At 38.4% G+C, this 27,483-nt stretch overlaps 1 protein-coding gene across 7 annotated transcripts in view; it reads left to right on the top strand.

Annotated features, from left to right (window-relative positions):
* The window catches only part of TASP1 (taspase 1), a 312,933-nt gene that overhangs the window by 208,932 nt on the left and 76,518 nt on the right, over positions 1-27,483 (top strand). For all 7 annotated transcript variants that reach the window (XR_007130010.1, XM_047745119.1, XM_047745116.1 and 4 more), the window contains one exon: positions 12,514-12,624. Coding sequence is in view for 6 of the 7 variants with exons in the window: in XM_047745119.1 (XP_047601075.1) it covers positions 12,514-12,624 (111 nt within the window). In the remaining variant the exon portion in view is untranslated. The remainder of the gene's footprint in view (positions 1-12,513; positions 12,625-27,483) is intronic.

The following is a 27,483-nucleotide window of genomic DNA, read 5'->3' on the forward strand; positions in this document are numbered from 1 at the left end:
TTCCATGATTTATTTATTTTATAACTGCCAGTATGATTTTAGAAGTGTATTGTCTTTTCTCCTTAGCTGAATTGTTCTCTTGAGAACAGGGACCCTGTGTCAGACTTAGAAAAAAAACAAAAACAAAAACAAACTCTTGTCATTTCTAGGGCATTATTAGGTGGATATTCTGTGATTGGTTAAACCAGGAAACAGAAGCTTTAATGGACTCAGTTTGGTTTCTTACTTATTACATTTATGGCAGAGTTAATAAATTTTTTTTTAATTTTTTTTATTTTTTCAGCATAACAGTATTCATTATTTTTGCACCACACCCAGTGCTCCATGCAATCTGTGCCCTCTACAATACCCACCACCTGGTACCCCCAACCTCCACCCCCCACCCCTTCAAAATTCTCAGATCGTTTTTCAGAGTCCATAGTCTCTCATGGTTCACCTCCCCTTCCAATTTCCCTCAACTCCCTTCTCCTCTCCATCTCCCCTTGTCCTCCATGCTATTTGTTATGCTCCACAAATAAGTGAAACCATATGATAATTGACTCTCTCTGCTTGACTTATTTCACTCAGCATAATCTCTTCCAGTCCCGTCCATGTTGCTACAAAACTTGGGATTCATCCTTTCTTTTTTTTTTTTTTTTTTTTTTACAGCTTTATAAACATATATTTTTATCCCCAGGGGTACAGGTCTGCGAATCGCCAGGTTTACACACTTCACAATACTCACCAGAGCACATACCCTCCCCAATATCCATAACCCCACCCCCTCTCCCAACCCCCTCCCCCCATCAACCCTCAGTTTGTTTTGTGAGATTAAGAGTCACTTATGGTTTGTCTCCCTCCCAATCCCATCTTGTTTCATTTACTCTTCTCCTACCCCCTTAACCCCCCATGTTGCATCTCCTCTCCCTCATATCAGGGAGATCATATGATAGTTGTCTTTCTCCGATTGACTTATTTAGCTAAGCATGATACCCTCTAGCTCCATCCACGTCGTCGCAAATGGCAAGATTTCATTTCTTTTGATGGCTGCATAGTATTCCATTGTGTATATATACCACATCTTCTTTATCCATTCGTCTGTAGATGGACATCTAGGTTCTTTCCATAGTTTGGCTATTGTAGACATTGCTGCTATAAACATTCGGTGTGCACGTGCCCCCTTCGGATCACTACATTTGTATCTTTAGGGTAAATACCCAGCAGTGCAATTGCTGGGTCATAGGGTAGTTCTATTTTCAACATTTTGAGGAACCTCCATGCTGTTTTCCAGAGTGGTTGCACCAGCTTGCATTCCACCAACAGTGTAGGAGGGTTCCCCTTTCTCTGCATCCTCGCCAGCATCTGTCATTTCCTGACTTGTTAATTTTAGCCATTCTGACTGGTGTGAGGTGATATCTCATGGTGGTTTTGATTTGTATTTCCCTGATGCCGAGTGATATGGAGCACTTTTTCATGTGTCTGTTGGCCATCTGGATGTCTTCTTTGCAGAAATGTCTGTTCATGTCGTCTGCCCATTTCTTGATTGGATTATTTGTTCTTTGGGTATTGAGTTTGAGATCGAAACAGTCATCAAAAATCTCCAAACAAACAAAAGCCCAGGGCCAGACGGCTTCCCGGGGGAATTCTACCAAACATTTAAAGAAGAACTAATTCCTATTCTCCTGAAACTGTTCCAAAAAATAGAAATAGAAGGAAAACTTCCAAACTCATTTTATGAGGCCAGCATCACCTTGATCCCAAAACCAGACAAGGATCCCAACAAAAAAGAGAACTACAGACCAATATCCTTGATGAACACAGATGCAAAAATTCTCGCCAAAATACTAGCCAATAGGATTCAACAGTACATTAAAAGGATTATTCACCACGACCAAGTGGGATTTATTCCAGGGCTGCAGGGCTGGTTCAACATCCGCAAATCAATCAATGTGATACAACACATTAATAAAAGAAAGAACAAGAACCATATGATACTCTCCATAGATGCTGAAAAAGCATTTGACAAGTACAGCATCCCTTCCTGATCAAAACTCTTCAAAGTGTAGGGATAGACGGTACATACCTCAATATTATCAAAGCCATCTATGAAAAACCCACCGCAAATATCATTCTCAATGGAGAAAAACTGAAAGCTTTTCCGCTAAGGTCAGGAACACGGCAGGGATGTCCGTTATCACCACTGCTATTCAACATAGTACTAGAAGTCCTAGCCTCAGCAATCAGACAACAAAAGGAAATTAAAGGCATCCAAATCGGCAAAGAAGAAGTCAAACTATCACTCTTTGCAGATGATATGATACTTTATGTGGAAAACCCAAAAGACTCCACTCCAAAACTGCTAGAACTTGTACAGGAATTCAGTAAAGTGTCAGGATATAAAATCAATGCACAGAAATCAGTTGCATTTCTCTACACCAACAACAAGACAGAAGAAAGAGAAATTAAGGAGTCCATCCCATTTACAATTGCACCCAAAACTATAAGATACCTAGGAATAAACCTAACCAAAGAGACTAAGAATCTATACTCAGAAAACTATAAAGTACTCATGAAAGAAATTGAGGAAGACACAAAGAGATGGAAAAATGTTCCATGCTCCTGGATTGGAAGAATAAATATTGTGAAAATGTCTATGCTACCTAAAGCAATCGACACATTTAATGCAATTCCTATCAAAGTACCATCCATTTTCTTCAAAGAAATGGAACAAATAATCCTAAAATTTATATGGAACCAGAAAAGACCTGAATAGCCAAAGGAATATTGAAAAAGAAAGCCAAAGTTGGTGGCATCACAATTCCGGACTTCAAGCTCTATTACAAAGCTGTCATCCTCAAGACAGCATGGTACTGGCACAAAAACAGACACATAGATCAATGGAACAGAATAGAGAGCCCAGAAATGGACCCTCAACTCTATGGTCAACTCATCTTCGACAAAGCAGGAAAGAATGTCCAATGGAAAAAAAGACAGCCTCTTCAATAAATGGTGTTGGGAAAATTGGACAGCCACATGCAGAAAAATGAAATTGGATCATTTCCTTACACCACACACAAAAATAGACTCAAAATGGATGAAGGATCTCAATGTGAGTAAGGAAACCATCAAAATCCTCGAGGAGAACTCAGGCAGCAACCTCTTCGACCTCAGCCGCAGCAACATCTTCCTAGGAACATCACCAAAGGCAAGGGAAGCAAGGGCAAAAATGAACTTTTGGGATTTTATCAAGATCAAAAGCTTTTGCACAGCAAAGGAAACAGTGAACAAAACCAAAAGACAACTGACAGAATGGGAGAAGATATTTGCAAATGACATATCAGATAAAGGGCTAGTGTCCACAATCTATAAAGAACTTAGCAAACTCAATACCCAGAGTTAATAAATTTATCCATAGACTGTCTCTGATATGTTTAGGTTCTGATTATAGTTTGGAATTTTCTGTTCTGAAACAAGTTAACTTTTTCTATCTTTCAAATTATGGTAGTAAGGGATTTCAAAAGGGCTATTGGCCACACTCAACTCTTCTCTTAAAAGAGTTAGGGGTGCCTGGGTGGCTCAGTTGGTTAGGCATCTGCTTCTGGCTCAGGTCATGATCCTAAGGCTCCCTGCTCAGTGGGGAGTCCGCTTCTCCCTCGGCCCTTCCCCCTGCTTGTGCTCTCTTTCTCTCTCTCTCTCTCCCAAATAAATAAATAAAATATATTTTTTTAAAGAGTTAAATTGGAGTCTTTAAAACTATGTTTAAAAATCACCAGAAAACCATGAATGATCATGATTCCCATGAGTTGTGGTAGAGATGGAACAGGGGTAGTCCTCAGGGTTTGTAGTTAAAGGATCTGGGTCAGTGGGTTAGTATCCTGATCCTTACTTCCTCTTTGTGTTTCTGAAAGCCTGTCATTCACCTCCCTGTGCTTCAGATTCTTCCTTTTTTGGCTTGGTTTTTCATCTGTCAGATGAATATAGTAATAATTATTACATTAGAATTTTTATGGGAGCAGGAAATGATAGGATGCAGTTAATATACATCTAATAGGATGATTGTGGCAAACTTGTAGACTTCTTTTCAAAGGCAAAATGTAGTGGCACTTCATAAATGGAGGTAATGCTTCTGAACATTGTGATTGGCTCCTCTCATTATGTTATGTACTCTTCATATCATTCTGCTTATGCTTCACATCCAGGAAAGATTAACTAACTCAAGTGTATCTTTAGGAAAGAGGTCCTTGGTCTTCCAAGAAGTATAAACTATTATCCTATTTCTGTGTTTGAAGAATATTTATAATAATCTCTTGTTCTTTTGGAGTTAGAGGTTTCTGTTTGCGGTACAGAACATTCATTATTCCCCAGCCCTTCATTTTCTTGTTCATCGGACTTCAAACCAACGTCTTTGTCTCTCTTTTTTTCTCTCTATTTCTCTTTCTTGATATGTGTAATTTCTCCAAAAGAAAATGACATTCAAGTGATTTGGTATATAGACTTTAAAAAGAAGAAAGCAATGTCCAGAAATGGATTTGAAAGACAGAGGTTCTTTGTTAAAAGTAATGAGATAGTGGACCCCTAACAGCTGCCTTCTGGCTATAGAATCACTCTCTTGATAAGTTCTCACATGTTAAAGAGGAAGCATTGTACCAGGTTTTGCAAAATGAGCTTTAATGTTTTGTCTTGCTGGCATCAGGTAATGGCTGGTTGCTGCTGTGGGCAGACATGAATCTCTAAAACTAAAAACAATCCAGCCTATTAGAACTGGTAGAGATATCAGAGATTGTTAGTCCAGTCTCCCAGTTTTTTTTTTTAATAAGTTTTTAATTTTTTATTAACATGCAATATATTATTAGCCCCAGAGGTACAGGTCTGTGAATCACCAGGTTTACACACTTCACAACGCTCACCATAGCACATGTCCTCCCCAGTGTCCATAACCCAACCACCCTCTACCTCCCCCCTCCCCCCAGCAACCCTCAGTTTGTTTTGTGAGATTAAGAGTCTCTTATGGTTTGTCTCCCTCCTGATCCCATCTTGTTTCAATTTTTCCTTCCCTACCCCCTAAGTCCCCCATGTTGCCTCTCAAATTCTTCATATCAGGGAGACCATTTCCTTACACCACACACAAAAATAGACTCAAAATGGATGAAGGACCTCAATGTGAGGAATCTGTCAAAATCTTTGAGGAGAACACAGGCAGCAATCTCTTCAACCTCAGCCGCCAGCAACTTCTTCCTAGAAGAAGTTGGGAAAGTTCCCAAAGGCAAGGGAAGCAAGGGCAAAAATGAACTATTGGGACTTCATCAAGATCAAAAGCTTTTGCACAGCAAAGGAAACAGTCACCAGTCTCCCAGTTTCTCAGATGAAAGAAGAAAGCAAGGTTCAGAGCGATAAAGTAGCTTGTCTAAGTTCAAGTAGAACACCAAATATGGGATCCTGATTTCCTGGTTCTGTAGCTCAGTGTTCTCTTCATTTGTGTTTTCTAGGCCTCTGTAGATTTGTCTGTCCATCCATGACTCCACTCCACTGACCTCTTGGTCACAATTGATTGTTCTAGGCTTAATCCTTGACTACAGCCAGGACTGTCAAGTTTTAAATTTTCCTAAATCCAACTGATGCTCCCTGAGAATGTTAAAACTGAAAAAGAGGAAGTCTCTGGTGGTGAAAGTTGTCAGGAATATAGTTCTGGAACTGTTGGTAGGCATTACTGTCCATAGAGAGTGATTTCCAACTGTTACTGAAACCTATCACATCCCTGCCATTGGATTTTATGAGCCAGCAAATCCTCCTTTTTACTAAAGATCATGCTAATTAAGAATCTGGTACTAGCAGTCAATAGAATATGGATTCATTTTCCCATTGAATTCTCTACTTTAATACTTATTTTGACTTTCCTTTCAAATTTCTTCAAATTCTTCATCCTTAGAAATTATGGCACAAATTTAGTGTCTCCTTTGTTTACAGTATGGATTTATAATTTAAATGAATATTCAGATTATATACATTTGATCACAGTAACTATTTCTCTTACCATCTATAATTATAATTTCATTCCATAACAGTTTTAGACTTGGATATTTAAGCAATCTGTTAGGGACATTTTTTTTTTAGGGTGAATGAAGCTTAACTTTTATTATGTCTTTATAATCTTCTTTAGATATTTTATGCAACTTCTTACACATGTATTAATGGAACTTTGGGTTGTCTTAATTTTTTTTTTAAGATTTTATTTATTTGAGAGAGAGAATGAGAGAGAGAGAGAGAGTGTGAGAGGTAGAAGGATCAGAGGGAGAAGCAGACTCCCTGCTCAGAAGGGAGCTTGATGTGAGACTCGATCCTGGGACGCCAGCATCATGACCTGAGCCGAAGGCAGTCACTTAACTAACTGAGCCACCCAGGCACCCCTTATTTTATTAATTTTTATCCCCAATTACCTAGATGGGTGTGAAAGCACCTAACACAGTGCCTAAAATGTCACTCCATGTTAATTTTTCTTTTCTTACTGGGAAGAATAAGAAATAGTGTTTCCTTATATACAGAAACTGTTTAACATTTTAACTTGGAAAATTGATACCCTATCACCACTACTGAATGTTAGTTGAACACTGGTTCTGGTTATTGTGAAAGGTTAACCAAGTAGGTACAGTAATAGATCTTGTTCAACATGACAATTTTAGAGAACCAGCAAAATGCTGAAGTGTCTTCCTACCATCACTGTTACTACCACCAAATGTTTAGATAGCTCTTCAGAGGTTGCAGAGTTCATATGTATAATTCAGTCCTTATAACAACCAGAAAAAATATCTTTTAATATCCATTATTTATAATTTAAGAAGCCAAAGTATAGATTTTGAAAAAAAATATGTCTTTCTTAAGAACGCATGATTGCTACCCTAAGACTCAAAACAAGGCCTTCTGTGTGAGTATTTTCTTTTAAGTATCACAATGATAACATGAAATCTGAGTACTTTCCATGAAAAATTTGAAATCTTCAAATATACCCTAATCATTGTTTCATTACATTATTGAATGGATGCATACTGAGAGTGAGGAGTCCTGATATAGCTTCCATGGTGCCTTGGGAGCCCCATCTCCCTTCTCTGCATTAATATCCTGTCTTGCCATCTTCAGGGCCACACTGCAGTGGTGTAAGTGGGAGGATATGTGTGTGTATGTGCGTATATGTATGCATGTGGTATGTTGAGGAGGTTGGGAATAGGAGAAGGCAGTGAATAAGTGGAAGCATTTCATTAGTCATTAAAGGTGCTTTAAAAGTGAGATATCCTCACCCCAGAGAGCTGTGTCTGTATAAAAGGCACTGAGGATAGATCCCGTTCATGGGGAGAAAGGGATTCAGGAAGAATAGTTCACTACAATGGGCCCAGGGCGAAATCTTGGAGAAATGGAATACAGGAAGTCCAGTTTGGCTAAAGCATTTGGTGTGTAAAAATAAATAGGAAGATAAAGTAGGGAAGAGAGAGGAGGACTGGTGCTAGGCTAAGGTATTTGGACATTGTTCTATGGACACTTGGAAACCATTGAAGGTTTTTGAATGATGTAATGATGTAATCATAGCTGGGATGTATGCTTCTTACTAGAGTAAACTTTGATGTTTCAGTTTCCCATGTCCCCATATTCATTCTATGAATAGCCCTTTTGGTTCTACTTGCAGAATATATCCCACACCCAGCTTCTACTGACAGTCTTCACTGTCAGCAGGCTCACCTCAGCCACTGTTATCTGTCAGTTGGGCTGCCACTGCACCTTCTTTAGTGACTTGCTGCATCCATGCTTGCCCTGCTAATCTGTTTCATACTACAGAGTAACCTTTTGCAAGTGTAAACAAGTACTATCATTTTCCTGGTTAAAGATTTCATCATCTTTTCATCACACATGCAGTTATAAAATCCAAACTCCTTGCTGTACCCACAAGGCTTTTTGTAACCCTATGTGACCTTGTCCCGCCTCTCTTTGAATTTATGTTCTGCCTTCTCCCCTCTCCCTCACTCAGCTCTTACCACTCTAGTCTTGTATTTCCTAAACATCCAGGTTCCTTCTCACCTTAAGGTCTCTTCATCTGTTTGCTCATCTGTTTGGAATGTTCTTCCCCCAGGTCTTCACATGGTTAGCTCCTTAACTAAAGAGGCTTTTCCTGACGTTTGATGTGAAGTAGCCCCTGCTCAAGTTATACCTTCTATCATTTACCAGCATTCTTTTTCTTCACAGTGCTATCAGTAACTGGATGAATTTCTTCATTGACTTGTAAATGTACTTGTCCCCTAACCTGTTCAACTAGATGTGAGCAAGGACTTCATTTTTTTTCATTGCTACATCCCCAGTGCCTAGAAGAGTCCTGGCACGTAGTACATATTAAATGATTTAACTGATTTAGAGATTTGAATGACTGGAGCAGGGAGCCTACTGCAGTGCTTTCAGTACAATGAGAGTACATTGAGGGTCTTGTCAGTGGAAATGAGGGGGCAGAGTCTAGCACAAGTATAGTCGTAAGGAGAACTGTTGGGATTTGACATGGTTTCATGTGTTGAGTCATCCAAGAAGGAAGAGATACAGAGTTTTGAGCTTGGATGAGCTGTTAGGAACCTAGGAAAAGTTCCTAGATTTGGTATGGAAAGGAACTGTTCTAGAGGTGTCAAGAATTTGAGTGCTGGTGGGGTGGAGGTTTCTAACAGCAGTTGGAATGTGAGCTTATCCAGAGTTTCCCATTCCCTGAGAGGCATTGCTGCAAAGCAAGCAAGGACTATGGGCTTAAAGAGTCATTAGGGAAAACCACATACTCTGCTCAACTATAGCATGCCCATGGCAAGTCATTGAACTGCTCTGAATGTTAGGTTCTTCATCTATAACATAAAAATACCTCATGGCACAGTAGTGTTCAGGAGGAAAATTTTCCTCTATCCTTCAAAGATTCTTCCAGCTGGTTTAAGGATTAAATTGATAGGAGGCTGGTTTACAGGAGAAAGTTAAATTTAATTTCATAATACAGGAACACCTTATACATGATAGGTTCAAAGACAGAAAGGTACAATGATGTATTTCTGTCATGCTGAGCTAAGGAATGGGATAGAGGCCTGGGGCTTTAAAGGGGAGGAGGACAATTCATAGGCAGTAAGAAGACAGATGTTTGGTAATTAGATATTTGCCCTGCCATACTGATGGGTTGCTCAGATAAAATTTATTCCTAGTGATAATTCTAATTCTAGGAAAAAAACCCAACTTAGATTCTTCTAGGTAGTCAAGGACGAGGCAGAAGTTTCTTGGCCCGCAGGGTCTTGGTTGCCTTCAGCTCAAAAGAGTCCACGTGCCAAAATGACACATTTGGGGAGATTTGCTCTGACCCCCTTCAGTGGCTCTGAAAACTAAACTATAGAACATGAAAGCATGGAACCAAGCCCTCATGCAGGGTCGTTTCTCAATGATTGTGAATTTCCTGTCTCCTTCCCCCTTCTTTAAGAGGCTGAGGATTAAAACATTTACTCCAGTTCCACAGTTTTAACTTTGTGTTGTTTTTCTTTGCAAGGCAAAACAAGTAAGCGGTTTAAAAAGACAAACAATACCCCCAGACTTAAAATGAAAATGAATGGTTCCCTGTTCCAACTCCAGTCCCCTTTTCCCCAGCTTCCTCTCCCCCGAGGCTACTACTTTTAACTCTCATAGCTATTTCTTTTAGAACTTAAATCTGTAATTCAACATAACACACTTGTACTACTGTTCCTTCAGTTTCCAATTATAGATATTATTTATATATCAAATTAAGATATCTTCATATTCATACCAGGAAAGGCAAGGATTTAATTCCCCTATATTTCCAACCCCAAACCTACCCATACTACATGTACCATTCCTCTTTTTGCTGTACTATGTCCCCCTTTCTTTTTTTTCCTAGCTTGTCAGTATTGTGAGTTTATATTCTTGACTCCAGCTATTGACACCTGCACTACGTAGTGTACTGTGATGCTGTTTCCTTTCTTACACAAATTCGTATTTTTTCTGCAGTTAATACTTGCCTCATTATTTAGGTTTCTTTTTGTTTGTTTTTTTATACCAGTCACTCTTGATTGTCAAACTTCCCTCAAAATCTGAAACATTTCCTCTTAATAAATTCAAACCCAACATATATTCTGTAAGTTTGATTTATTTTCCCCTTGGAAATATCTTTCCAGCCTCCTCTGGCTTCCTCCTCCAATTTGGACTGTCCACTTTCTAAACCTGCTGCATAGTGCCATCTGGGAATCTTTTTGTGTTATCTTGTTTTGGATCACCTGTTTCCAGATCTGATTTTCTTTCTCATTATGTACCCTATTCCTTCACTTTGCCAAGGCACGTCCATCCTACCGCTTTCTGAGAAATATGTGGGAAATAAATTCTTTGAGACTTTGTAGAGCTTTATTCTATTTTCACACTTGACTGACATTTTGGCCTCAGATAGAATTCTAGGTTGGAAATAATTTTCCTTTAGCATTTTGAGGAAGGTGCCTTCTGATTTTCTAGTTTGTTGAGAAATTTGATCCCATTATGATCCCCTTCCTTTCCATATGACTTTTTTTTTTCCCCACTTGGAAGTTTTTAAACTTTTCTTTCTTCAGTATTTTGATATTTCACAATGATATACCTCCATGGCAACTACATGAGTTGTTCTGGGATGTTTATGAGCCTTTTTAGTCCAGACACTTACCTTTCAATTCTTGGAAATGTTTTTGAATTATTTCTTTGAAATTTCGTTTCTTCTATGCTCTTTTTTTTTTTTTTTAACTCCTATTATTCAGATATTGGACCTTCTGGACTGTTCTTATGATTTCTTGCACTCTCTCTCTTTTTATTTTTTCTTTCCTTTTGCTCAATTGATTTCCTAAGTTTTCTCTGTGTTGCTTTTAGTTTTGATCTCTGTCTTCTCTAGAGGCCTAACTGAAACAACTAGTGATCCTAGGTAATCTATACTTCTTTAACGGATAAATACCAAAGAGTTGAACTGCAAACCTTCTGAAGGAGTCATACCTGTCATCTGAAAGCCATCACTATAAGGCAGACTTTTTAAGGGTCTCTCAGGTAGGTCTTTATTCTTAAGCTAGTTGTGTGGCTGAAAGGGAATTATCCAGTCTTTTGTTTGGAGGATGTCAGCCTGACTTCTTGTATCCTGGGAGCCTCTAGATAAAGGAGCTGGTTATTTCACTGTTTAGCATTAAGACCTCCACTTCCATATCCTGTATTCACTGTGGAGCCTCCCTTCTGTCCTGTGCTGAGTCTGATGCCCCAAGACTCAAGTCCTTCTGTTTCATCCTCTCTAGAGAGTAAATATCCTGGCATCTTCTGGGTTAGGAAGAAGTAACTTCCTCTCTATGCAGGAATCTGAGGCTTTAGATCAGGGGTTGGCAAACTATTACTGAAAGGGCCAAAAAAGTAAAGATAGGTCCTTTTGGACACTCTAAACCAGTCATCTTCATTTCAGTCCCACCCTGTATCCCTGCCTTTGGAGGAACTTGAAGCTTCCAATTTCCAATTCTTTTTGAGTTTCTTGATAAAATTGGGTGATTTCTTATGGGTACCTCCCCCCAACCCAGTTTCAACCCTGTTCCACCATGAAAGCTTAGGTTTCTGTAGGTCTACTAGGTGAGCCAACTAATGTTCATCTTCTTTTCACTTTCTAAAAGGTCAGGTTTTTTTTTGTTGTTGTTGTTTTCTCATTTGCCTTTCTCTCTGTCCTCATCGGGTCATGCCTTTGTAAGGAGTGGAGATAAATATATGTGTTTAATTTACTAAGTTTAACCAGAAGCTTCCCCAAATCCAATTTGGTTGGTTTTTATTTTTACTACTTTCTTTGATAGTGCTTGGGTTAATTTTGCATTTGTTCTCCACGTGCTTACTTGCTCTGCCAGATGTTCAAAGAAGATGTCCTTGGGGAGGAAAAATGAGGGGTTTTAAAGTGTAGTGTTCTTGAGATGCTCACAGTGGTTCAGTGTGTGAGATCCCAAAGAGGCCTGGTTGTTTCTAACCACCAAGCTCTTATAATAGAAATACAGTTTCACCCTTATTTGTGTAAACCATCAGGATCATTTTTAAATGTTTGTAATAAGTTTGTGGCTTATTGTTTAAAATTGAATTTAAGGTAGTAAATCAAAGCTTTTGGTGGCATGTTCCTGACAGCAGGGAGAGCCTGGTAAGTGATCCCTAAGAGCTGATCAAAGAGACTTGCTGAGCATTTTTTCCTGTATTTGTGTTTTGGTCCTTTAATCTGGTGGTGTTTCCAGTTCCATTCCGAAGACTGTAACGCACACTTCACCCCCACTCAAGTCTTCTTGGCAGCATCTGGGATTGTCTTTGCCAAATGGCCCCTGTTCGGGGATAAGCCTGCATTTGCCATCAAGCCTATACAAGGCAAAAACAATGGTGGTTGTCAGAAAATGGGCATCTTTCAAGATCTTATTCATACCACATTTTTGTTCTTTTAATCAAATGAAAATTGAAAAAAAAATAGAAGTAAAATTCATGAAAAAATGACCATTTGCCATTCTTGTCTAGGTTCACCTTTCCTGGCCAGTGAAGATGGTGTGCTGGGAGGAGTGATTGTTCTTCGAACTTGCAGGTGTTCTGCAGAATCTGACTCCTCCCAAGATAAGCAGACACTTCTAGGTAAGCTGGACATATACCTTATGTGTGTGTCTTTCTCTTTCATTTCTTCAAGATATGGAAAGAATTTTGTCCTTAAGTTAATAATGTTAAGGTATGGGAAGGCCAGAATGCTCTACTGGTATCTACACATGTCTGTTCTTCTGATCTTTTTGCATAGGTAAACATGTAAAAGATGAATATTCATTTTTAAATGAATGCTTAAAGCATATTTTTCAAATGGGCTTTAGAACCTAGGACCTTTACTAAAGTCGAAAATTAAGAACATTGAGACTGTGTATTTATTTCCTGCCTTGTTCCACAAAGCACTGGTGACCCATAACAGCATACATAGTAACAAACATAGAAAGAAGCTTCTTACTGTGTCCCCTCCCAAAACGGAATCAGAACCATGTGAAGAGCTACTGGCCTAGGAATCTTTTCTGGCTCCATTGCTTATTAGCTATGACGCCTTTGTGCATTGGGTCTTACTGTTCTGTGCCACTTCCTCTTCTGTAAAATAAGGACATCTGCCCTGCCCTCCTCATAAAGGTGTGGTGAAGAAGGGTCAAGTGAGTGTTTTGCAGATTTGCAGATGTCCATCCAGATGTGCAGTTTTGTGTCTAGCCAAGTGTACCACTGGGGTTAAAAACCAGCCAGTCTTCCATTTTCCAAGGCATAAACCTGTGGACTACTTCTGCCCATAGAGGGCCCTTTTTCTAATCCATTCATCTGTTATTTTAAATTGACTTTTTAATTATATATATTTTCAGGAAAGTACACGACTTATAACTGCAACTGCTTGATGAATTATTATAAACTGAACCCACCCATGCAAGCAGCACACAAATTAAAAGCAGAACTTCACCACTAACCCCAAGCCCCCAGATAACCCACCCCCATTCTTTATCTCTCCAAAGTGAACCACTATGCTGACTTCTGACACCATGGTTAGTTTCTCTGAGGTTTATATTTTATATAAATGGAACTACATGTATCTGATGTGCATGTTATATGTGGCAGTAGTTTGTTCATTTTTATTGCTGTGTGGTATTCCATTATACTGATACACCACTGTGTATTTATCCATTCTTCCATAAGTATTTTTTTAATATAAGTGTTGTAGATCATCGATAGGAACTGTTGAACTGTAGTTCAACCCTTTCTATAAATTTTCTTACAGAAGGTGTGAGAGGTGCCTGATCTATATTGTATGATTATTGTGAATTACTGTAGTACAAGTGAGTCTGTAAATTAGAAAACCAAGAATTTCTTATGAGTGTAGAAAAGTAGTTTTTCTATAGAAGCTGAAAGAGCTTTCATAAAAATTTCTCCCAATGTCCTCAAAGGGGAAGAAAAAAGCACTTTGGATTCTGACTACTAACCTCATCTCCCCTGCCCCTTTTCTCTTTCCACCCACTATACTTGGTACCCAGGTTGCTCCCAAGAAATGTAGTTTAAATGACTGTCTTTGGTTAAGCCAAGACAAATTAGCCATTTGCTTCTTTAGTATCTTAATTATTGTTCAGTCCTTTGAAGAAATATTCCATGCTTGCATAGAAGGGAGTTTGTAGGAGGGTGTACCTGGGCCTTCCATAAAAACTCAGAATAATCCTTAGTACTGGGGGCCAGTGGGAGCTAGTTATTAAAACTGCTTTATAGACTATTCCTAGGATGGATTATCAGTTCTTTATTGAGCCTGGACCTTTGCCCATTAGAGTTAATCCTGGAAATTGTAAGGTTTTTTGTTTTTCATTTTTGGTGGTATAGTATAGAAATGTATATTTAAGGATAAATCATAGAATTTGAAATCATGTCAAATACTTTCAATCACCAAGTTAGTAATTTGTAAACTGATTCCCACTCTCTGTTTCAAGAAGAAGAATGAAATGTAAAGTGTGAATTTCTAAAATAAGTGAAATCTTGCCATTTGTTAAAACTAACTAGAGGATTTAATGTTTGTGAAGTTTATCTACTAAAACCTTGTGAACATAGGCTAGTATCAACTTGTAGATGACACCAACTACATGGATTGGATTTTTACATTTGTTCAAAAGAGTAATCTATGTACAAAAGGATAGGAGAGGAGATGTGAAAGTCACCATGGTCACCCCAGTCCCAGAGCCACCAGTCTCTGGTTCTGGTTATTCTTGTAGGAAACATGTCATTCTATAGAGTAATTTCACGCTTCTGTTTCTTGATTGGTCAATAGTTTGTGACTCCTTTTGGGGAAAAAAAAAAATTAAGAAAGTAGTTAACACCAGTTTCCACTCCCTTTTCCTCCTGACTTTTGTTAGACTTCTCCTCTAACTTGAAATCATAAATTTTAATTTTATCGCAACTGTAAAATATGATTTCTTTTTTTTTTTTTTAAGATTTTATTTATTTATTTGACAGGCAGAGAGTCAGGCAGAGAGAAAGAGAGAGAGGTGGGAAGCAGGCTCCCTGCTGAGCAGAGAGCCCGATTCAGGGTTCAATCCCAGGACCCGAGTCAAAGGCAGAGGCCTAACCCACTGAGCCACCCAGGCGCCCCATGTAACATACTATTTCTTAATTTATTTCTTGATTCCTCAACTTTAGACAGTCTCTATCAACCATACCTCACCTCTTTGACTATGTAAGTTCAGGAAAGTTCATGTGTTCTTCTTTTTTCTTTCTTCCTTACTCCCAACCCTCACCTCAATCTCTAGCAATACTGTCATGGTTATTAACATCCACATTCTGTCCTATACCTAACTTGTTTTCTACATCTTGATTAGAGGTTCTGAATAGTGCCAATTAGTAACCAGCATTGGCAGTACCAAAACTATATATTATTCACGGCAGATCCCAGTAGTAGATTGGACTCATAAGAAAATAAGAGTCTGTCATAAACCTCTGCCTGTAAAAGGAGAATATTTCAAACATCAAGGTCAAATGGATTCTCCCATGCTATACCCTGTCAGTTGCTCTGAAGCAGGCCACAACCTAATTTGCTTCATGTTTGAACCATGACTTCTCATTTATTGCCTTTTAAAACCCTCATGAGAGTTTAACTTCACAAACTCATTTGGCTCTGTAATGCTTAGTAATATCTAGTAACCAAGAGAGCTCAGAAGTCTTTCTTTTCTACAGTCCAAATAAGACAATTCCCAAAATCAAAACAACAACAACAACAACAACAACAATTGTATTACTATATATTGGTCTATCATTTTTTATCCAAAGAATAGTATAATTAAAATAATTTCTACCTTGAGCTTTTTCTGTGTCCACTCTCTTTTCTGAAAATCATAAGTTGTATTTCCATAACACTGTAAGAGCAGTTTCAATCAAACCCCACTGTCACTTGGAGTTTCCAGAAATCCATTACTGAACCTCTCCTCTTGACAAATATATCAATTAAAAGAGCCCCAGTAGGCCACTTCAAGGGTGGGATGACTCAAATACAGGGCACTTTCAAGGTTTGTCCTCTGTTCACTGATTCATGAATAGAATTGGTAAATCTCACGTATGAAGGAATATTCAAAATCCTCTTGTTTGACCTTGTTACATGTGCTTTGTCCATAAATTGTTTGCAAGAGGTGGAGCTTATTCCTCTCCCTTGAGACAGTCTTCTAAGGCATAAGAATTTGGCAGTGTGATAGTGTGTGACTTCTGAGGCTAGATCAGAAAAAGCGTTATGGCATCCTCCTTATTTTCCCACTCTCAGAAAGACCAGCTGCCTGGTGGGAGGGTTGGGGTGGCTGGGTGATGGACACTGGGGAGGGTATGTGCTATGGTGAGTGCTGTGAATTGTGTAAGACTGAGGATTCCCAGACCTATACCCCTGAAACGAATAATACATTATATGTTAATATAAAGCCCGGCAGGGACAAAATAAACAACAACAACAAAATAGTAATAAAAGAAAGACCAACTGCCATGTTTGTATGGACAGTAAATGCAGCACTGTGGAGAGGTCCACATGGCAAAAAAACTATGACCTCTTTCCAATAGCCAGCAAGGCACTGGACTTCTTGCTAATATAGCCTCAGCTCTGAATGAACTTCAGATGACTGCAGCAGCCTTGCACAGATTTCTTGACTGAATCTCATGAGGGAGAGTAGAGTGTAAGTCTCTGAGCTAGAATTACCCAACAAAGCCACTCCTGAATTCTTCACCCACAGAAACTGAGATAGTAAATGTTTGCTGTTTTAAATCACTCTATTTTGGGGTAATTTATGCCAAAATAGAACCTTTTTAAATCCTCTCACTGCCAGATAGGCCTCTAGTTTGTCTAAGAGCTACAGTAACAAATCAAGGTGCTTTGTTGCATTGTTAGACAGCTGAGACTATCAGATTGCATGAGTAGATTCTGGTTTTCTTCTTTGGGGTCCTCTGAGACAAATGGGATCAGTGCCCTCCTATTTTGCAGTCTCTAGTCACTCTTTTCTAGACTGTCTCATTAGCTTCCCTGACTGTATCCTCTCTCACCTCCATACAGTCACCAGACTTCTTTCTCGCTGGCCCAGAGAACCTAATTATGGGCTCAGAAATGGGCAGTTAGGAGAGAAGCATGCCACCCCAAAGCAGAAAGGGCAAAAATGAGAACCTGACCTAATTGTGGCTTAGAGAGACCAATCCCAGGTGCAGAGAAATAGTGGTTAAAAGAAGGGCCACATAGGTATATGTAATTAGTTTACTTTATGTCTAAGCTAAATGTTGAATAACTTTCTCTGTGTATTAAAGACAAAACCTGTATCTCTTACTATCACTCTCTGCTTTCAATTTTTCTGTGAGCACACATCCACACTCCTGCCTCTGTTGGTCATTTCCCTAGAAGACAGATGGGAACTACTTAACTTGATGGGGAAGGTCCTCCCCTGATCTAACCCCAGAACATGCTTTCATTGTCATTTTCAATTTAGTCCTTTCCCTCTACCCAGCCTCAAAGCACCCAGTTCTGGCCATTCCAAATTGCTTGGTCTTCTTCCAGAGGGTCCTGTTTTTTCTTCTGTAACTTTCACATGCTTTTACCTGTGCTTGGAATGCCTTGGGCCAGTTACATTCCTTCTTTAAAGACTGAAGACAGATATGAATCTTCTTGGAATCCTTTGGAAACCCTTTCCCCAGGTGATTTCTTCTTCCTTGTGCTTTTTATTGCAACATGCAGTTGGCATCTCTTTCCAAGAGAATCATACCACCAGATTGTGAACCATTTGAGGGCCAGGATTGTGTCATATCCAACCTTGTACCCACCCTCCATAGTAGGCTCCACTAATTATTAAATTAACAAATTACATGTCAAATGGAATTTCCTTATTGATTGAAATTTTAAATTGATACTCTTCTAGAAAAATGAAATGTCACATAAGGATACATAAAGTATCCTTACATGCTCTTAAAACAAAACAAAACAAAACAAGCAAAACAAAACCAAACCCGAACAAAACAGTATGGCTTGGAAATGTTGGATAATGATGAGTGTCGGGAACAAGAAGATTTGAAGGCAGTCAAAATGGATCACAGAAGATAGCCTCTGCAAATAGTCTTGTAAAAGGACAATTTGGATGTGAATGTGTTTGTGACACCCATCCATCCACCTCCCACTCCCAGATCATGAGATGCTGGCAAAGCCTAGCCTACAAATCACTGCTTTAAGGCAAAGCAAATGCTTCTCCCTAAAGTGAAACAGCTGAAAAGAATTAATTTTCTCTCTGCTTTTAGAGAAAAAAAACCCAATATATATTTTACCTGCTGAAGTACAATTACATGTGCTTTCCAGGCCTGTACAGAAGAGCTTTATTGAGGTTGCTGTATATAGTATGGCAAATAATTGTGTAAACAAAGTTACATCAATCCTCCCAGTAGAAAAAAGTGAGTCTTTTTCTGTTTTAAACTTGTGATTTGACACAAGTAATTAGAATATATGCAAATATATGGCATAAACAGCCAATCTCACAATATGGGTGCATTTCTGTCCTTATAGCTTGCCCTCACTGTGCTGGTGGGAGCCTGATAGACCTTGTGAAGTTCAGACCTCCCTGCCTCAGAATGGTTGCTAGGAAGCAGTGAGTATGGGGATCAATGAGAAACAGGGTCCAGATGTTTAAGGAAAATCTTAAGCAATTCAGGATAGGAGGCATAGGGGCTCTTAGAGGTAAAAAGACTGTTTTGGCCAGTGGCTTCTGTGCCACTGTTGGGAGTCCTTCATCCTAAATAGATGTGAGGCACACAGTTCAGCCCGAGCGTGATCATCTGATGAACACATATAGTAATTGTTACTCCCCCATTAAGTTCCCCTCACCTTACACAGAGAATAACTCCAGGTTTCTTACTATCCAGAGATATGTTCCTTTTGCTGATAATTAAGTATTGTACGTGATTTTGCTTCCAGTTGTCCAGCTACCCCTTCTTTCCCTGTTTTTCCTCTTAACTATGAAATGTTCCATGTATTTTTAAAAGAATGTAATAAATTTGTAAGTTATAAAGGATGATAATAAAATGAACACCTGTGGACCTGCCACCCAGCTTAAGAAGTTGCCCATTCCTCATCTCTTTGAAGCCCTCATGTGGGCCTGACTTTATATAAATAGTATGATAAATGGTATGTGATACGATTTCTTCTGTGAGAATTTTTGCAGTTTCTTACATAATTACTTGAAGAATAATGAATCCTTCTATCATTTTTAGACTTAGCACTAGCAAATTAAACTGCTCTTCACTCGCCAGGTAGAACTTAAATGTGGCATTCCTGCAAAGTTCTTTATCAAGTACTCTTTTTTGTCACTGTTACCAAAACATGCTATAGTTTAAAAATAAAAAAATGTTAGATTGAGTTGATGCTTCCTGGAACATTAAAAAGATAAAAGGTCATTTTACTGTAAGTTAAAATTCCAAACTGCCTTTTGGTTTTACTGGCATTAAAATTTTGGCGAGCACCCATAAACACATGTACTTCAAAGGAGCTTCATTCCAGGGGCCCCAGCAGTATCACTGATTTCCATTTCATGGTACATGCCACCATGAGCACTTATGACTAGGCATTCTGTTGGGCTCACATGATCATAAAAATAACTCCCAGAGAGAAAGCAAATTAGCTATTAGGTTGGTAGTGGGAAAATAGGTACCGATGGGTGCTTATCTAATGATAATAACTTGTCTTAGAAATGTAACTAAAACTTTGTTCTATAAGGGGGTCCAGTGCCATGGTTGGAAGCTTATTTTTTTTTTTAATTTTTATTTAAGTTCCAGTTAGTTAGCATACACTGTAGTATTGGTTTCAGGTGTACAATGCAGTGATTCAACACTTCCATTCAACACTGGAGGAAATGGATAGAAGCTTATCTCTTTAGTGCCTCAGCAATGCTTTGCAATTGTTACATCTTCACTATAGTCTTAAGATAAAGGCTGATGTTTTGATTCTTTTTTTTTTAAGATTTTTAATTTATTTGACAGGCAGAGATCACAAGTAGGCAGAGAGGCAGGCAGGAGGGGGGGAAGCAGGCTCCCCACTGAGCAGAGAGCCCGACGTGGGGCTCCATCCCAGGACTCTGGGATCATGACCTGAGCCGAAGGCAGAGGCTTTAAACCACCGAGCCACCCAGGCGCCCCTGATGTTTGGATTCTTATTTAAGGATAAGATGGAGGGAAGCAAATTAAGTAGTTATTCTTAAATGCAAAGTAAATAGGCAGACATGATATTTAAACTTTTCAACAATAGAGCTGCATTAATCTATTGAGGTAGTGCTCTGAGATTTATATTTTTCAGAATTTGTTGTTATTTTTAAGAACAAAGAGATGTTGATTACAAATAGCTATAATTTGCTTTGTTTGCTTTATAAAAGAACTTTTTTCCTTATTTTTTATTTTTATTTTTTAAAAAGAATCTATTTATTTATCTGACAGAGAGAGAACCCGACAGCAAGAAAGGGAACACAAGCAGGGGGAGTAGTAGAGGGAGAAGCAGGCTTCTTGCTGAGCAGGGAGCCCAACTCAGGGCTCAATCCCAGGACCCTGGATCATGACCTGAGCTGAAGGCAGATGCCTAATGACTGAGCCACCCAGACACCCCTACTTTTTTTCCTTTAAATATCACTAATATACTTTTTAAAAATTAGAAATGGATGTTTATCTGTAATTTTTTCTCCATCATAAGAAGCATAGTTCTAGCTGTTATCTAACTATGTAGTATTTTTTTTGCCACAAAATTTTCCATTTGATATAAAGAATACAGAGATTTATGAATAGAAGTCTAGTGATTATGTAATTCTTATTACTATGGTTCTCCTAAAACTCTCAGAAAAACATTTTGACAAATTTTATAGTCAAATTTCATCTGCCCAAAGGGTAATAGGGATGACTCTAACATGAAATAAATCCTAAAACAATATTTGTTGAATGAATGAAATCATGTTTCAGTAAAACTTGTTTCACTGAATGCTTTTCTGTTTGGCAGAGAACTTACATGTTCCAACCAGTGGCCTCTCTTTCCAGCAGTTTTCAATACAGTAAAAGTGATAAAAGGGGTACCTGTGTGGCTCCAGTCAGTTAGATGTCTGGACTCTTGATTTCGGCTCAGGGTTGTGGGATCGAGCCTCGAGTCAGGCTCCACCAGCAGGGAGTGTGCTTGAGATTCTTTCTCCCCTTCTCCCTGTGCCCCTCCCCCCACTCATGCACTTTCTCTCTCAGATCAATAACTCTAAAAATAAATAAATAAAATTATTAAAAAGGGAAGGGAACCGAATTGTCCTTTGAGGTTTATATTACTATTTGATCGACATTCCTCCTTCCTTTTCAGTCAACATCCTTCTTTAGTCTTGAACAAATCAGAGTGAGCCTTGGAAAGAGAAAACAGTTCTTTTCTTGGCTTAGTATAACCAGGGCTCTATAGAACTTCAATCCCATCCCTCCTACAGTTCAGTGGTGAAAGCTTTTCAGAGAGGTGAGCCAACTCAGAGCTACTTAATGGCCACAGTGGAACACACAAGATATGAATCTTAATGATTCTGTGTCAGGACAGTAAAGCATCCCTGTATGAACCACATTCTAGGTTATAAAGAACTTAACAACCAGGGGGAAAAAATCTACAGAGGTTCGAGGAGGCTCTTCTATTTATAGTTCCTCATTGTTCCCATTTTAAAAATGAGCTTATCTTTATTTAATAAGACATAAATTAAAGCACTGTGCAAAATGTCTGAGGATAGGCCATTCCACCTAAGTCTAGGAAGCAGCAGCTGACTTGGCAACTGTCCAGCCCAAGACGGTTCTGATTTTAAAGTTCTGTTTTCCGTGCAAGAAAGTCTGGGATGTGAAGACAGGCAGAGGGGTTTTAAATGGGTGTGGGAGCCAGTGCAGCTGGGGGTTGTTAACAACAATTGGAGAACAACAATTTTTTTAAAGGGGTGGCTGAGAACTTCTCTCTGGCTAGAAAAGAGAATCTGATTGGTAGAGAAAACTTGCTTGCAACCCTAGTAGATCAATTTTGTATGCTTAAACAGATGACCTATGAGTCATTTTGAAAGAGAAAGAGGTCCTGGCGGGGAGCATCTTTCAAGGGGGTGGTGGTGTAGCTCTACTATTAACTAGTGAAGGCCGTGATTTAAGTGTCTCTAGGAGTCAAAGCCTTGCATAGGGACTTGTCTCATATAGTGAAAGGATGTTAAGACGAAAGTAGAACTACTATGAGCGTTATACTTGCGGGTGAATTTATTTATTCCAGTGCATTAAATGCAGCTTTCCAGAAAAGATAACCTCTAAGATTATGTGCAAATCCATTTCAGATGTGCCTGTAATACCATTAATCTGTCATCTTTTTTTTTTTTAGATTTTATTTGTTTATTTATTTGAGAGAGAGAGAGAGCGAGCAGGGGAAGGAGCAAGAGAGGAACAAGCAGACTATGTGCTGAGTGAAGAGCCTGATGCAGGGCTTGATCTTACAACCCTGAGATCATGACCTGAGCCAAAATCAAGAGTCCGTTGCTCAACTGACTGAGCCATCCAGGAGCCCCTAAACATGTCATTTTTGAGTAGCACATGAACAGCACGTCCCACTTAACCCTTTCTCTGGCATGGGAACAGGGTTGGTACTATTGGCCTTTTTTCACATCACACTTATGTGATATGATGTGTTGTCAAGTCACTTGATAGAGAAGAGCTTGCCAAATCCCTGTGACCATCTTTCACATGTTAAACCCATTCAGGAATCTATTTTAGCATGGCTTTGGGGGCTCTTAAAGTTTTCTGATGGAGATCTTTTCATGGTCTGCTCATTTTCAGTAGCCTCACAATGCCTGGGCTTTGGCTTTATTTATTTGAGAGAGAGAGAGAGAGGGAGAGAGTGGGGGGAGGGGCAAAGGGAGAGAGAATCTTGAGCAGACTCTCTTCTGAGCACAGAGCCCAACTCTTGGCTCAATCCCAGTACCCAGGGATCATGACCTGAGTGGAAACCAAGAGTTAGTTGGGCACTCAACTGACTGAGCCACCCAGGTGCCCCTTGGACTTTGACTTTCTAAAAATCAGTAGGCTTTTCAAATTAGTAGTTGAGATGTAAACAGTGGCCAGCCACTGGCAAAGAAACCTGGCATTTTCCCACACTCAGATATGTCATTCTGGGCCATTCATTTATCCTAAATATTGCTTTAGTTCATGATCCTCTACATGGAATAATTATACGTGGAAAAAATCCCAGTACTATGATACAATATCTGCCTGGTTTGCAGTATTATTATTAGAATCATTTCTTAATACTCTTACCATAAATTTCCATTTTAGATGTATGAAGCAAATTATAGACTTCTAGATATTACTCATAAGAAATGCTACTCCTATTTTTTTTTGCCTCTGTGTAACTACATTTGAGCTAACTTTGTACTACTCTTTACCAGGTCTTAATTGTAAATTAGGACTTAATTAAACAGTTACAAAATTTTGTGATACGAACTGCCCTTGAGACAATAAATTTTTTTTTAAAGATTTTATGTATTTGACAGAGAGAGATCACAAGTAGGCAGAGAGGCAGGCAGAGAGAGAGAGAGAGAGAGAGGAAGAAGCAGGCTCCCTGCTTAGCAGAGAGCCCGATGTGGGACTCGATCCCAGGACCCTGAGATCATGACCTGAGCTGAAGGCAGAGGCTTAACCCACTGAGCCACCCAGGTGCCCCCAATAAATGTTTTCTGCTCATTTTAAAAAATTTATAGTGATTTTGGTATTTTAAAATTTCTAACAGGAATAAATTTTTGTTTTGTTTTAATTGCTCTTTAAACATAATAGGTTTTGCCCTTAATGTATATGCCCAGTGTAAATTTATGAAGGGACTTATTCATGGTTCTTTGTAAGACTTGGTCATATTTTAGGTAGTCACAAGACATGAAACAGTTTGAAAGCACTAGATCATTTCACATCATAATAAAGCATTCTCATGAAGGATAATTAAAAATATATGGCAACATCTCATTACATCAAATTTCAGAAGTTCAGAATGTCATAATCTAAATAAGGAAGAAATTCTTAACAGATAACATAGATTGGAATTCCTGGGGGTATTTAAAAAAAAAAGGAAATAAACCAAAATAGGACAAAATTCAGAAGTTTTGGGAAAGGACATATGGTGAAAAATAGATTGCGCTCCATTAAACTCCCTTAACCAAACACTAACTCATATTTATAGTAGCAGCTATTGTTACCACTTCCTAAAATGTTCTTCCAGAGAGATCCCATGTATTTACAAACATATTCTTTCATGGTCCCCTTTTATTTTCTTCCACAAAAATGGCAGTGCCATCTCTATATCATTGTCTACCTTGTCTTTTATTTTAGATAAACTATGTATCTTGTAAGTAAGTGTTTTTTCAAACTGAAGCCTGTTATATTAATGATGTCTGGAGTCAATTTAGTGAGTCATAGACAGAATCTTTTAAGTCAGTGGATATAATATAAGGAACCCAACAGTATAAACCAATGCATGGTAAGTAAAAGGGTACGTATTATTTTGTGAAATTTCATTTATAAAGAAATACATGTACTAAGTGACAACATGTGGGACTTTTTAATTTTGTTTTTGTTATATTGTGATTCATGGACAAAAAGTCGGAAAAATACTCAATGTAGATGGTTCCATATCTTCCATGTAGAGCTTTTTCCTTTGTTTTTAATTGTTCCATGGTATTCCACTATGTTGAGTACCATAGTTATTTATATATACTCCCACCAATAGGCAACTGAGCTATTTCCAGTTTCTTCCTAATTAAAACTACTTCAGTGAGTATCTTTGTAAATATGTTATTTCATACATATAAAAGCATATCTATAGAATAATTACCTAGAAGAAGAATTACTAGGTGAAAGAGTATATCATTTTAATAACTACAGTCAGTCCTCAACATTTGCAGATTTCATATTTGCTGATTTTCCTACTTGCTGAAACTTATTTGTAATTTCATAATCAGTACTCCTGATACTTCCACAGTCATTTGTTGGTACCTGCAGAGTGGTGAAGAATTTGTCACCCGACATGCACATTCCCAGCTGAGGTGAATAAGGTGATGCTCTGCCTTCATGTCTCAACTCTCATAACTGTAAAGAAGCTCTTTGTAACCTGTTTAATGCCATGTTTTTCACATTTTTGTACCTTTGCTGATGACTTCACTGTTTAAAATGGCCCTGAAGCAGCTCAGCAACACCATCAAGTATAATAACATTCATGTTATTGGAATCCCAGAAGAAGAGAAAGAAGATGGAACAGAAAATTTACTTGAAGAAATAATAGTTGAAAAGTTCCTGAATCTAGGGAAGGAAACAGAAATCCAGGTCCAGGACATACAGAGATTCACCCCACCCCCCCCCTGCAACAAGATCAACCCAGGGAGGTCCACACCAAGACATATTGTAATTAAGATGGCAAAAAGTAATGATAAAGTGAGAGTTTTAAAAGCAGCAAGAGAGAAGAAAGCATTTACAAACAAGGGAAACCTCCATTGAGGCTATCAGCTGATTTTCCAACAGAAGCTTTACAGGCCAGAAAGGAGTAGCTATATATTCAAAGTGCTGAAAGGAAACAGTCTACAGCCAAGAATACTCTCCAGCAAGGCTGGCATTCAGAATATAAGGAGAGATAAGGAGTTTCCCAGACAAACAAAAGTTAAAGGAGTTTATGACAACTCAACCAGCCCTACAAGAAATGTTAAAGGGGGATTCTTGAGTTGAAAGTAAAGACCATAAATGAGTAAGAAAAGTAGGAGGCACAAAAGTGGTAAAAGTAAGTATATCTATAAAAATCAGGGGAATCACAAAATAAAAGGATGTAAGTATGACACCATATACCTAAAATGTGGGGGAGGAGAGGAGTAAAAAATGAGTTCAAACTTAAGTGACCATCAACTTAATATAGACTCCAATATGCAGAAAATGTTATATACAAACCAAAAGGTAATCAAAAATCGAAAACCAGTAATAGATTTGCAAAAACTAAAGAGAAAGGAATCCAAGTATATCACTAAAGAAAGCCAACTAACTGCAAGAGAAGAGAGCAAGAGAAGAACAGAGGAAAGCTACAAAAACAACCATAAAAAACAAGTAGCAAATGGCAACAAATGCATACCTAACAATAATTACTTTGAATGTAAATGGACTAAACACACCAATCAAAAGACATAGGGTGATGGAATGGATTAAAAAAAAAAAGGCCCATCTATATGCTGCCTACAAGAGAATCATTTCAGACCTAAAGGCACATATGGATTGAAAGTGAAGGGATGGAGAAACCTCTACCACATGCAAATGGATGTGAAAAGAAAGCCAGGGTAGCAATAGTTCTATAAGACAGAATAGGGTTTTTGTTTTTTGTTTTTTTTTTTTTAAATAGAGAGAAGAGACTGCACTGACAGGGGAGAGGGGCAGAAGGAGAGAGCAGGAGAGAATCCCAAGCTGACTCCACACCCATCTTGGAGCCCAATGTGGGGCTTAATCCCATGACTCCAAGATCATGACCTGAGCTGAAATCAAGAGTTAGACATTTAACCGACTGAGCCACCCAGGCACCCCTGGGCCAAATAGACTTTAAAACAAGAGACAGACACTATATAATCATTAAAGGCACAATCCAACAAAAAGATACAACAATTGTAAATATGTAACCTCATGGGAGCACCCAAATACTTTAAGCAGTTAATAACAAACATAAAGGAACTAATCAATGGACATTAGTCCAAACATCTGTCCAATTACATCAGTGGACATCTATCCAAACAGAACACCATCCAAACAGAAAATCAACAAGGAAACAGTGGCTTTGAATGACACACTGGACCAGACAGATTTAACAGATAAATTCAGAACATTCCATCCTAAAACAGCAGAATACACATTGTTTTCAAGTGCTCATGAAACATTCTCCAGAATAGATCACATGTTAGCCCACAAAACAAATCTCAACATGTTCAAAGAGATTGAAGCCATTCCATGCATTTCTCCTCACCACAATGCTATGAAACTAGAAATCAACCACAAGAAAAAAATCTGGAAAGAGAACAAACGTGGAGGTTAAATAACATGGTACTAAACAATGAATGGGTCAACCAAGAAATCACAGAGGAAATGAAAAAAAAATACATGGAAACAAATTAAAATGAAAACACGACAGTGTGAAATGTTTGGGATGCAGCAAAAGCTGTTTTAAGAGGAAAGGTTAATAGCAATACAGGCCTACCTCAAGAAGCAGGAAGAATCTCAAATAAACGGCCTAACCTTGTGCCTAAAGAAGCTGGAAAAAGAAGAATAAATGAAATCCCAAACCCATAGAATGAAATAAATAATAAATATTAGAGCAGAAATAAATGAAATATAAACTAAAAACAACAGTGATGACAACATTAGAACAGATTGGTGAAAGCAGGAGCTGGTTCTTTGAAAAGATCAACAAAATTG

The sequence above is a fragment of the Lutra lutra genome, chromosome 9 (assembly GCF_902655055.1).
Source record: "Lutra lutra chromosome 9, mLutLut1.2, whole genome shotgun sequence".
In the NCBI taxonomy this organism is placed as follows: Eukaryota; Metazoa; Chordata; class Mammalia; order Carnivora; family Mustelidae; genus Lutra; species Lutra lutra.